General features: G+C 44.3%; 1 protein-coding gene across 11 annotated transcripts in view; it reads right to left on the reverse strand.

Annotated features, from left to right (window-relative positions):
* ARHGEF9 (Cdc42 guanine nucleotide exchange factor 9) overlaps window positions 1-12,470 on the reverse strand; it is a 189,483-nt gene that overhangs the window by 33,466 nt on the left and 143,547 nt on the right. For all 11 annotated transcript variants that reach the window (XR_009741937.1, XM_061445824.1, XM_061445826.1 and 8 more), the window contains 3 exons: window positions 11,120-11,299; window positions 8,908-9,140; window positions 4,733-4,862 (listed from right to left, as the gene is read on the reverse strand). Coding sequence is in view for 10 of the 11 variants with exons in the window: in XM_061445824.1 (XP_061301808.1) it covers window positions 4,733-4,862; window positions 8,908-9,140; window positions 11,120-11,299 (543 nt within the window). In the remaining variant the exon portion in view is untranslated. The remainder of the gene's footprint in view (window positions 1-4,732; window positions 4,863-8,907; window positions 9,141-11,119; window positions 11,300-12,470) is intronic.

A 12,470-nucleotide genomic window follows, 5' to 3' on the forward strand; every position in this document is an offset into this window, starting at 1 on the left:
AGCTTGACATATAAAGTCCAAGGGCTAACCACAACTTGAAGCAGAGGGTCAGCTCTTCTGTTGCTATGGAATTTGCCCATCATCAGCTCCCCAGTTATGCTATAGGTGACCACCACTTTCTGTAAGAAGGAACTGGGGAGAACCAAAGGGTTTTTACTGGTGTTAGGAAACAAAGGCTGTTGGGAGCACCAACAGAAGAAGGAAGGGCACAGCCCTGCAAGCTGGAGCAGGCTACACTTCCCAGCTTGCTCTGCTCCCTCTTCCCAAAAGCAATGCTGTCCCAGGCTCAGAAATGCTCATCAGCCACAGGACCCACACCCCTGTGCCTGAGCCCACCTCCTGACATGATCCTTTGCTGTCACCACTGGGCACAAAATCCCCTTTTCTAGTTAACATTCAGCAAGCAGGGCTCTCTTCTGCCTGCCACTGCTGTTCTTTAATTAGAGATTGACAGGCTGATTAGCACTCTGGGCTACACAAAGATCAGAGAAAGCAAGAGAAACGTTGTCCTTTTCAACGGGCTCATTTTTGATACCTTCTGCTGCTGGGGGAAAGGAAAAAGAAAAGAAGGATACGCAAAGAAGGATGTGTTTCAGTCCCTGATGCGATTTTTCCCCAGGAGGGTTTCTCATCAGGCTGCCCTCCCTTTGAAAACACTCCTTTGGTTGCATGTATCTCTTTCTTTCATGTCATTCTTGGATTCAATAACGTAATATTAGGCTGAGGCCCACAACTATGTATTACGTAATTAAGGGCACCAAATAACAAGAATGGGAAGACATTTAAAAGAACAGTGTTCACTGTAGTTCTCAATTATATGTATTTTTCCCTCCATGTAAATTCAATATTCTTGAAACCTGCCAAAGTGGACAGCCATGGGAATCTCTGGTAGAAATATCTGGGTATCTACATAAACCAAAGTAAGCCGTTTAAATGGCAAGTTAAAATGAACAAGGCTCTCTCCTATGCCAAACATCAAAATGATGATGGGCTTTGTGGAAATCACCTCTTTATAGTACTGTTGTGCGTGTACATATGTAGATATTACCCAGTAACCTTTGAGATCTGTAACTCTCTCTCAGAGCACAAGGAGGGACTGAGTGTGTAAAGACTGCCCAGGATGGGCTCTGGCCTGTTTGAAGTCTGATCCAGAGGAGACTTCATGGACTGTTCTGAACCCGTTCCAGCTAACTTCTTGTGCTGGTTTTGCGTGCCTGCCTTTAAATGTCACTGTTTTGATCTGAGGGTATTTAACTACAAGGAAGGGGATGATGCTGAGCGAAGGGAAATAGATGTTGAACATCAGGAAACACTTCATAACAAGGAGAGCTCTCAGACACTGAAAGGTCTCTGTGGGAGGTGGTGGAAGCCCTACATTCTGTGCCATTAACAACTGAAAGGACAAAAGGCACTACAGAATTCAGTGTAGGCAGGGAGAGCACCTCTCCAGGGCTGTTTATGTGTTGGAAATTCAGGTTAGAAAATCAAGAAGTGAGTCATAGGTGGCAACAGGCCAAGCCAGGCTTTTTGGTCAGGACCACGCTCCTAAGAATTATACAGGAACACATTTCAAAGTGATGGGGATTATTTCTCATTTACAGCTGTCAGTGAGATCAGAATCTTCCCTTAAGAATCTGCTCAGTCATTACTTGCATAAAGCTGTCAAAGCTGCCAATAATTCCTTAAGACTTCATGCCCTGACTGCCACAGCTTATCAGGTGCCATGAGAGTCAGGGTCCCACTGGCAAGTTAACCCCTCCGCCCCTGCCTATATGACTTCTTGGAGAAAAGAAACCCAGGCCTGGTTAACTCGAGGATATTCACATTTTTCAAACACTGACCCTGAAATTCACCTTCATGAGGCCATGCAGAAAATCCTGAGGGATAAAAATGAATCCTGAAACACACAGGCGCAACTCCATGGGATTCAGTAAAATCCCTTCTGCTTAACTTAGCTAGGACATGGCCCCTGCTTTTTCTCTTTGTTTCGGGATCAGCAATATGTACACAGGCTCAATAACACCCTCTCCTTGCAAGAAAAATATGTGCACACACTTTGTATACAAGGACGTGTCAAATATCCACTCACTAAACATTTGTTCTTTGGTTTGGGGGTTTTCTTCTCCTTTAACAGCCTTTTCTCAACATCTCATTGCAAAACACGGGTGAATTTAGAGATGAAAACGCAATTTCAAATCAGAGAATCAACATGGTTGGTCTAGAGATGTTGAGGAAAACCAGACATTGCACTAGTGAAAGATCTCAATGTGCTTAACATTCTGCTGCTGAAATAATTCACCAAGTGCACCATCAGAGAGTAGAAGACCAAGATTCCTAGGCCATCTTTGCTGGAGAACACCAATTCAAAGTGACCTGCCATCAGCTTTGTGCTTCTGCAAATGCTCATCCTGTTTATTATTAAGTGCTCACTGAAACAGAGAGAAGACACAAAGGGACAGAAAAGGAGCACTTTTGGGCACAGACTCTAATCAGAGGATTAAGGCCACAGAAGGAGGGGAGAGTAACGCTGTGGGTTCTACCCTTGGACATATATAACAAAGGCACATTCCCCATAGACTGGAAGAAGCCAGGGAGACATACCAGGAAATCCTCTTCCACTCCATAACTGCCTATATGCAGAAGATGAGGGCTTCAACCCTTACAGGCTGGGTAAAATATCAACTCCTGATGGTCTATGCCCTGGTACACATATCCTATAGATAAACATCAGCTGAGTGGAGTTTCTGGAGGTTAGCAGCTTGGGTTTGCAATGCCTAAAGGTCTAGGACAGATCTAGGACAGATCTAAGCATGTGGCACTGCTTTTGATTTCTCCCACATTAGACCAGTTAACTCCTGAGTATTTGGGGGTTTGTGCATCCTTCTGACCATTACACAGACATCTGTGAAGTAGGGGCTGCATCTGATGATTCAGAAGTTACTTTAGAGGAAAGAATGAAGCAGTGAAGTCCTCTGCTGGACCCAGCTCTCATCCTTTAGTATTCTCATCACAACTCTTCTTGATCCAAAATACAGAATAGAAATGACAAGAAGGTTGTTTTCCTTTGAATGAGGGCAGTAGCTGTATTCCCATCAGATCTCTGAGTGGTTTTGCTAGATTATGAGAAGCTGAAGGACATTGCTGTAATATTGTGCTTAAAATCTGGAGTAGTTGAAAAAAGCCTGGAGGAATGATTTGGCAAGTTCCTGAGGTTAGGATAGAGATAAAGAATGGGTACTGCTAAGCAGGAATGAATTATCGAGGATATGGCTAAATAAAAATGAATTATCAACTCAGCTAATGGAATAGAAAAAGAAACTGCTATTCCATAGATCCTATGTGGAGGTCACCTTGGCTTTGCATTCACACATGAATATTACTGACTTGGAATTGATCCGTCCTTAATCTAGGTTTATTTACAATGAGGGTCTCAGTATTTCTTATAAATGACACACATCAGCTCATCACATGGACTACTCTGAAGGCTGACTACCTATGTGATGGTCCCGTGCCTCCCTGAGAGCAGTTTCTGATACTGAAAACGAGCCTGCATGTCAGTACGAGAGGTTTCTTCACAGTAAACAATGATAAAACAACCAAGCAAATCATCTTCGTTCTCTGCTCCCAGAGCCAGTCATGACTTAACAAACAGCTCTGACTGCTGCATTTATGGGTTTCGGCAAGAGATTCCAGCCTGAATCCAACCTTCATTACAGCAATGAAACTAATCCGATCAAGGAGGATACACAATCAGAAGGTGATCCACCTGCATTTCCCTGCCTCTCCTTCCAGCCTTCCTAGGTCTTTTCTGGAAAAAAACTAATTAAAGGATTAATCCATCTTTCCCATAAACTAATCTACATAGTATGAGCTCATTGACCTGAATGGGGAGTTATTGCAGATCTTCATAACTGTGAGGAAAAAAAAAGGTTGTTCCATCACTCTAAATATCTACTTACTAAACACACGGAGTGATAACACAAAGAGGGATTTACAAAAGCATTTGTCCTTGCTCTGCTTCAAAGCCCTATTTACAGATCACATTCATACAATGACTTTTACAAAATCAGGATGAAAAGAACAGAAGAACATAGTTTTAGGATGCCTTTTTTGTTAACACATGGCAAAAACGCCAGAGACTGGAGGCCTGCTGGTGAGGAATCCCTCTGCTGACTTTGCCTTGCCTGTTTTTCTCAGCTCCTTAATTACATGATCAGTACATACAGGGTTGCTTCAGAAATATCTTTGAGTGGGTACTCATTTTAAATGTGCAAATAGCAGCTCTAACTTCAGCATAATGTTTTGCCTTGTAATCATAAAGCAGCTTCAAGAAGAGTTTTCTCTATTTTCTTAACTGGTCACAATTCCTAGGCCTTTTTGCTACCTCTTTCCTTCCTTCTTCCCTAAAAACAAAGCACAGATCCAGAATGCACATAGTTTGATCCAAATCTCACTTAATCCCCAGACAACAGCATTACAATTGCCAAACTTACTCCAGATTTCTATTGATGAAATTGGAACTGGACCCTAGATTTTCTTCAGAGTACTATTCATGTTCTACATGTTAAGTACCATCTCTAAACTCCCTAAATATGTCTTCTCTGTCCCAAGCTTAATCCCAAGTCTAGGTTGCGTGAAATGAACTATACTGTCTTGGATAATTCACCAGCTGCCTGGAATTTACCTCTTCCAGGTTTATAGCACCAAAATGAGGGCTGAGCATTTACTGTACCTCCCAGTCCAGAACAGAGGCCTGCCACTGAGCTATCTTGTCAATGTTCTCCAGCCTCCGCTTCCGCTCGTTGATCTGCAGAGTCACATTCCTCATGACGGCGAGAGCAGCAGCCACATACCTGTAGTCACTGTCAAACACAAAAGGGAAGTCCATGAAACTCCACACTGAGGTGCAGTGGAAGTGCACATAGGCCTAGCATTAGCAGGAACATAGTCTCACCATCCTTTTAGAAAGGAACGCAGGTAGGATTTGCCTCTTGTTGCTATCATACTGTACTTTTTCCATCAACAGTGTCTTTCTGGATCACCACAAGAGCAGCCTGAAACTGAAGTTGGGTGTGTAGAAAACAGAGAAGCCAGCCAGCCCCTCGGCTCATTCAATGAGTACAGTCGATCCTCTACAATGTATGACACTTAGAATATTGCCTTCTAAAGTCTTCAGATCCTCAGCTAAAGAGCATCCTAAAGGAAAGTCTGGACATTTTTATAGTCTCTGCCTTTGCACCTGGTCTTTTCCATTTTAAATTGAACATTAGGAACTACTTCTCAATCAGACACAAGGCCAAAGCACCTTCCAAGCCATAAGAAGACCCCAAGAGTGCCACAGGGCATTTATCCCACAGCCTTCAGGCTTAGTGCAGACTTCAGGTGAGCAAATCAAAGCAGTTCTTTCTTTTTCATTCCTGGATGGGCCTGTGAGTGTAATAACAGAGAGTGAAACCAGCCTCCTGCCAGGGCCAGCAAAGATGATGATCAGTCTTTTCAAAAAGTGATGCCGAAATCAATGCTATTGATTTCCACCCTCTGCCTTCTTTTTCATTCCAAGGAACCTTAATGTTAATTTCAATTGGAAGGACAGACAACGCCAGCTGCCATAATGCCACCATAATATATTATTAACTTAAGGGTTGATATTGATTGCTGACTAATGAGAAAAGCTGCCATCCTGGGCAGCTGCAGGGGGAATGGCTTTATTGATTATTGCTGGTGACAGCTCAAACGGGTGAATGCTGTCAATTACGTCCCTTTCCTCATGTGAATCAAACAGGATAAATACTAAGAAACAATCACAAGAGGATATACAACAGAGTATGATTGGCTATTTTGCTGCCCTTTCTTGGATGAAATCTGGAGAAGCATTTTCAATTTTTATTCAATTTCTCCATCAAAATTCCAGCTGAGGTTAAAAAAACCTCCTACAAATTCCAGAACATCAGGACTGGTCCTTCAATAAAGTAAAGGAGAACAGAGGATGGGCTGTCTGACATAGCCACCATGATACACAAGGAAGAATTTCTTGTGCCTTTCTTTGCAGGGCCACCTGTATGAAGTGAGTGCCTGGTTGTGTAACAGAGAAATGGAGCTATGCCAGAGAGACATCAGTCTGGTCTTCAAAATGTCTGTGAGTTCTTGTAGGGAATATGTAAGTCACTATGGTCGCAAAGGATCTGTAGAGGTAGGGAGACGTTCAGGACTTAAAGATGGTCACTAATTGTCTCCTAGCAATTATGCTCCTGCAGAGAAGGGAGGCTAATGCCAGTCCACCCATTAGCAGCACCTCCTCCTTCTCACTCATGCTCACTCACTCTTAACTCCAGCTCAGTTCTGCTGCAGGAATGCTCAGGACACCAGGAAGCTGCACTTCAGACCTTCATATATTTAATTCCTATTAAGCTGGAGTGAATCTCTAAGAGGTGAACAGATGCAGCTTTGTGAAACATTCCAATGAACCAGTCTCTAAACAACAGCAACTGAAGGGAGCCAGGCTCTGAAACACCCCCGTGCCTGTCTCCACATGAGGTGGGTCAGTGCCAGCCAAGCTGGTTTTCATCTTGGTAATGCTAATTCACTAATTCTAATGTTATGTTTGAAGAGCAAGCCCCATGCAGTAATGAAGGAAGAGTCATGACTGAACTTTTTGGGCTCCTAGCCCATGCCTGTGGCAGAGCTGGCAAAAACTCAGAGGAAAAATAACAGAAGCAAAGCATTTGGCCAGTGAAATAATAATGGGATGCCGTTAACTATGAAATGAAGGTATAGACATGGTCTGTCAATTATACTGGGGGTGGAATGACCACTTCCCAGTGCACAATCAGGATGCAAGTCTAGACTCTTGCCAGACATCACATGCTAATGCTGGGGAGAGTGGTCAGGTTTCCTGTTTCAGCTCTGCTGTCCTGAACTGGTGCAGGGGAGATCCACAGCTCTACCAAGTATGATGAAGAAAAGAAAAAAGAAACAGAATGTAATATCCCACTGTCAGATGAAGCTGACATCTTTACTTCCACTGGAATTCCTGGTCCTTTCCAAGTTTTGCCTTACTCCATAAATGGTTTTATTGATTCAAACAGTATTTTCTACACGCTAAATTCTAATCAGAGTGCCTGAGAGACTCCTAATTCAGCCAATGATGAGCCTAACTTCATGGTATTAGTCTGTAATTTTCTAGCTTCTGTTTCCAACTCTCAATCTTACCATGAGCACTGTCACACTACAAGTGCATGAAGGCAATCTACCACCTGGTTAACGGGCCCCTGAGCTCCCCAGGAGGCTTCTCAGTTTCTCTTGTTCATAGCTGACCCTGATGGTAACCCAGCCTGCAGGTACATGGCTTTCCCAGTGTCTTATATTGTCAAATCATGATCTTCCCCAAGATTATTTGCTTTTCCCAGCTCAGGCTTTGCTTATCTTAGCCCCAATCCCAAAGCAGAAAATAGTTGTATGTCAAGCAGACAACCACTGCAGCCTGGGTTTTCTGCACAGCCCCAGTGCAGAATCACATATTCTGTGTCTCACTCTCCTCCTTCATTGCGCTGAGCTCGTTTGGGATGTGAAATGGGTTTCCTGATGGATCAGTCCCTCCCAGGCTCTTTGAACACTTGAATTGGAGGAGCTAGACCACAGGGAAGTGTGGTACAACCCACCCCATTTAATTTTTAAAACATCCCAAAGGAAAAAGGAATGTACTCTCCAAATAATTCAACCCTTGTGTAATCACACTGTCCACATCCCCTTTGGCATTGCTACCAAATAGCTCAGAGAAGGTCACTTTAAACACAGACCTCTTCTCTCTGAGGCTCCTTATGTCTTCTCATTGTAAAGCTGCATCTGAATTCACACTCTTAAGTACTGTGGGGACATCACATGGCTGGTAAGGACAAAAAGCCACAACATTTGGGATCCTAGAGCTGCTTTCTGAGACCCTTGTTCACATGAATCCACTCCAAGATTGATTTGATCTTGTTATGAAAAAAAAAAACAGAAATTGGGTCTGGAGCCAAATGCTTGTCCAAGTTGGTGATTTTGAACCGAGCATTCAGCTAGCATGAATCAGCCAAACTCGTGACTCAGGTCAAAGCAAATGCATCTCTTTGCTCATATCACATCCCTCTGCACTTTCAGAGCTGGGTTTGGGAAAAAACAAAACCAACCAAACAGTTGCAGAAGTTTCTGAAACATCTGTGGTTGTTTCTGTTCTCTGAAGCACTTCCTTTTAAATGGATTTTGGAAAAAAGAAAGCTAAATGGCAAGGCAGGAGAAAATTCACTCCTAGGGGGCCTGATTCTTCTTTCACCTTATTTTCTTAGCAGTGTATCTCAAGTGATATCACAGGTATTATTCCTGATTTACACTAAGTCAGGGGGTCAGGCTGATTGCCCTCAGCAGCAGCAAGAGACCCTGGGAATGTTGGGAAGTAATCAAACTGCTGGTGCTCCTCTGAACCTAAACCCAGTGGCAAAACCAGAGGTGGAATCAGGCTGAAAGGAGAACAGGTTCTGGGTTCTCCCCAGATCTGAGCATAATCAGGTTTGAGCTGTGGGTGCTGGCCCTCTATTTGCTGTGTGCTGAGGTCCTCTTCAGGACAAAGGAAGGAGCCTTTCACCACTGAATGCTAATTAGGCAATTTTTCAAGTGTAACTGGTAGCATCAGAAAGTACATCCAAGGGTAATTAGTTCACATGTCTGATTATAACAGAGATGAGTTTGGCTCCATAGAGAATCAGCGCTTTGAGAAGCTTTCTAACTGTCTGCTGAACCTTTGCCCTGCTTCAATTTATAATAGATGTCATGAGGAGAAGAGCTGGACAGCAAAAACCCAGCCCTGTGTGCGTGCAGAGGCCACGTGAAGCAGCAGTGAGCAGAACTCTTTGGTGTAGTAGGAGACCAGCATACCTGTGATCCTGTGCAGTGTACTTGAGTAGCTCTGCGAGCTGCAGGGGGTATTTGCAGATCTTCTGCACTGGTGTCAGAAGGAAACCATCTATGGCAATATCAATCATCTGCTGCAACAGACGACACGCTTCGAAGAAATGCTGGTACCTGCTGTCTTTCATCAGCTTGGAAAGCTCCATGCATGCATCCAAATGGTTGTTACAGTACTCCGAATAGATCCAGAAGCCATCTTGCTGTGAGAGGCAGGAGAAGAGGGATGCACACAGAGGGGAGCACATGTCAGACAAGTGCTGTGAGCAGTCAATCTCCCAGGTTGCCAACAAGAACATGTTACAACTAAAGAAGAAAGAATACCCTAAGCAGGAGGAGGAAGTGCTGATCCTAAAGGAAGGGCTTTTCCTGCTGCATGGTTGTGCTGGGAAAAAAGGGAAGCAGAGAGGGACCTGTGTATTGATGTGCAGCTGAGGTCTCTGTAATGGCTGTGTTCAAGTGAAGCCCTGTGCAGTGTCGTCGGTGCTCTCAGTGTCAAATTGTGTGGTGGGGTTGTCTTTCTAGAAGACAACCTTATAAAAGGTTAAGGTAGAACAGAGCAGAGCTCTGGCCTTTGATAATACAGGACCAGAACCTTGCTAGTTCTAGAGCCCTTTCCCTGAAAGCTCATGAAGCACCTGGCAAGTGTTTAGGAGCTGGGTATATTTGAAATTCCCATTACCAACAGGGAACTCAAGTCACTAACCACTGTGTTGCACCTGACCAGCAATTCTCATTTCTCAGTCCCATGAGATCCTTCCTGGGAATAACAGGGCCTGCTTTCTTTCCCATCCCCACAGCTGACCAAGAGCTGACACTTTTCTCCTCCTGAAGCAGATGAGGAGCAAGATGCTTTGCAGATCCACATAACAGGATCTTAATATCCTCATCCCTCAGTTCCCCTAAATGGCTAAACAGGGATCATTTATCAGGAATTCATTAGCCAGCTTCCAGCCAGTGTTTGATGACAGAGGAGTGTCAGATATTGCTCTGAATAACCACAGTAATTCTTGCTACTGTCACTCCACGTGAATTGACAGCACAGCCTCAAGACATGAAATTTCAGCTACTGATTCTCACCAAGATTTCTTGCATCTTTTTTGCACAGAGATGGAATGTGATGGTGCTTTGGAAGCAAGCAGCAGAGATTGCAGGCTCTGATAATAATGAGCAATATTAATGCCATCATGCAACTTCTCAACAAGAAACCTGCTTTTCAATTGGAAGATCAACGATGTTTAAGAGATGCTGTGAACCTGTTTAGGGATGCCCTGCTGAAGTTTCAGGAATGTCTATCAGAAATTTCTCTGATAAGAAGTGCACTGTTGCCAGTAGAGCCCTGGCTACAGGTAACGAGGTAGCACAGTGCAGGGTCTGCCTCCCCAGCTGGAGCACCTCATAGCTAAGCTCTGGTAACAGCACTTCATTCTCCCTGAAGGAAAGTCTGGAACTGCACAACTGTAATTTTCTTGACATTTCCTGGCATATTTACAGCACTGGTCAATTTATCAGCTCCTGTAGCATGTGGCTGTGGAACAGTACAACGGGCTGGGCACAAGCCTCCAGGACTATATGGTCAGTAAAAATATCCTATTCAGTGTGCACCTAGCGTGAGCTGCACCTCCCCACCCACCCCAACAGCTTTTTTGCAGGGTAAGGAAACTGAAGCTCTGTGGGGTTTTCAGCCCTTGAAAGTGCATCTCAGTGCCACAGTGAACAGCCCAGGCATTTGGTCTCCTCTCCTTTTTCTGTGTAATGCACAACTAAGGCCTCTTTTTACTCCTCTGAACTCTCTTACCTCTTCCAACCTTCTGGCCATCCATAACCTGATTAGGCTGGCCTGTGAGTGGGTTTAACTCATATTCTGAAGAGCAGAAGAGGGCGGGGAGTGAGGGACACAGCACCTACATAACATGATTAAGGGTGGATGTTAAAAGGTGTTGGGATTCAAGTATTCTAGGGTGTTATCCAACTGCTTCACTTCGTATTTTCCCTTCTCTGCATCTCATGAAGTAGATGGAGGGTCATGGAGTAATCCCTGATATGTAACCAGAACAGTATTGATGCACAAGTTATTCTGAGTGGTTCCTGCCTCCTGACCTTTTCTGCTACTCCCCTTACACCTTCTATCCCCCCCCAACCAACCCCAAAACTCCCAAACAAACATGCCAAATTCACTCACGTGTTCAAGGAAACATGGTCCAATTTCGCTGAGATGGGGGTCCTCATTGTTGTACTGTTTCTCCAAGTCCCGGACAAAACCCATCTGGAATCTGTAGATATCTTCAATGTTGCCAAAGATGATTTTTAGCTGTTCATCACTGAACATATCCCTCCTCTTCCGGCACTGCTTTAAGTAACCCTGGAGGGAGCAAGAAAGAACAATCCATAAAATAACCCAAACACACTGAGGCTGCTCCCAGATTATTTTTGAGGAAGGAGCAACTAAAAACAAGAAGATGGCTCTGAAAACAAAATCCACTGCTATGGCATGACAGTCTACATCAACTCCTCTCTATCAGTAAGCATGCAATAAACAAAACCTGCCTTGAGACACTGCGAGTACTGTTTTTGATAGACAGCAAGCATCTCCTTTGCAAGTTTGTACATCATCCTACAGTAGACCCATAGCACTACTCTTGCTAAGGACACATCAGACCCAGTACACCCAGGGCTTCACAGCCTGTGGTTGGACTCAATGATCTTGGGGGTCTTTTCCAACCTAAACAGTTCTACGATTCTGTGATCATGCTGAGAAACACTCTAGTGCCCAGAGAAGCTGTGGCTGCCCCATACCTGGCAGTGTCCAAGGCCAGGCTGGACGGGGCTTGGAGCAACCTGCTCTAGTGGAAAGTGTCTCTGCCTATGGCAGGGGTTGGAACTGGATGAGCTTTAAGGTCCCTTCAACCAAACCAGGCTGGGATTCTATTAATGTGTGACTGTCTATTAATGTCCCCTGGTCTAGGAAGCAGGTATGGAGGGTGCCACCATCCTCGCTGTTTCAGCACCAAGTGAAATACTGAAGGCAAACACTCCTCAAATGTTCCCTGACTTGAGAGACAACACAGACTATCGCACCACATTATTCATCTTCCCGAGTCCAAGATGAAATCAGGAGGGCTTTTGTTCTATGTGATAGTCGGGAAACCCAAAGGCAATGCAGTAGGAGGGTAGGAGTTCTGGCTTGCCCAAGCAAGGGAGCCCAGTGGGAGCAGCCCAAGCTGATGATCAATGCCATCCAGAAGAAAGCAGCAGCATTTTTCTTTACCCTCTATTCCCTTAGTGCAGATGTGCTATTCCAAACAGTGCAAAATGAGGGGGATTTTTTCTCCTGTTTTCTCAAAAATCATCTTTCACTGCTTTTCTTCCTTTTTTCAGTAGGACAGAAGAAAAGGCTTTGTAGCCTTCTCTGTACAAACAGCAGGCTCCCTTGAGTCTACACATATTAAAGTCAAGTGGAGAAAGAGGGAGAAAGAACCAGGATGTGGAGAGTTTAAATAAAGTCCCCAGAATCACAGAATGAACCTGCAGGA

The sequence above is a fragment of the Pezoporus flaviventris genome, unplaced genomic scaffold (genome assembly GCF_033815535.1).
Source record: "Pezoporus flaviventris isolate CSIRO_AGI_PZ_B2104156 unplaced genomic scaffold, CSIRO_AGI_Pfla_v1 ptg000005l, whole genome shotgun sequence".
Taxonomy (NCBI): Eukaryota; Metazoa; Chordata; class Aves; order Psittaciformes; family Psittacidae; genus Pezoporus; species Pezoporus flaviventris.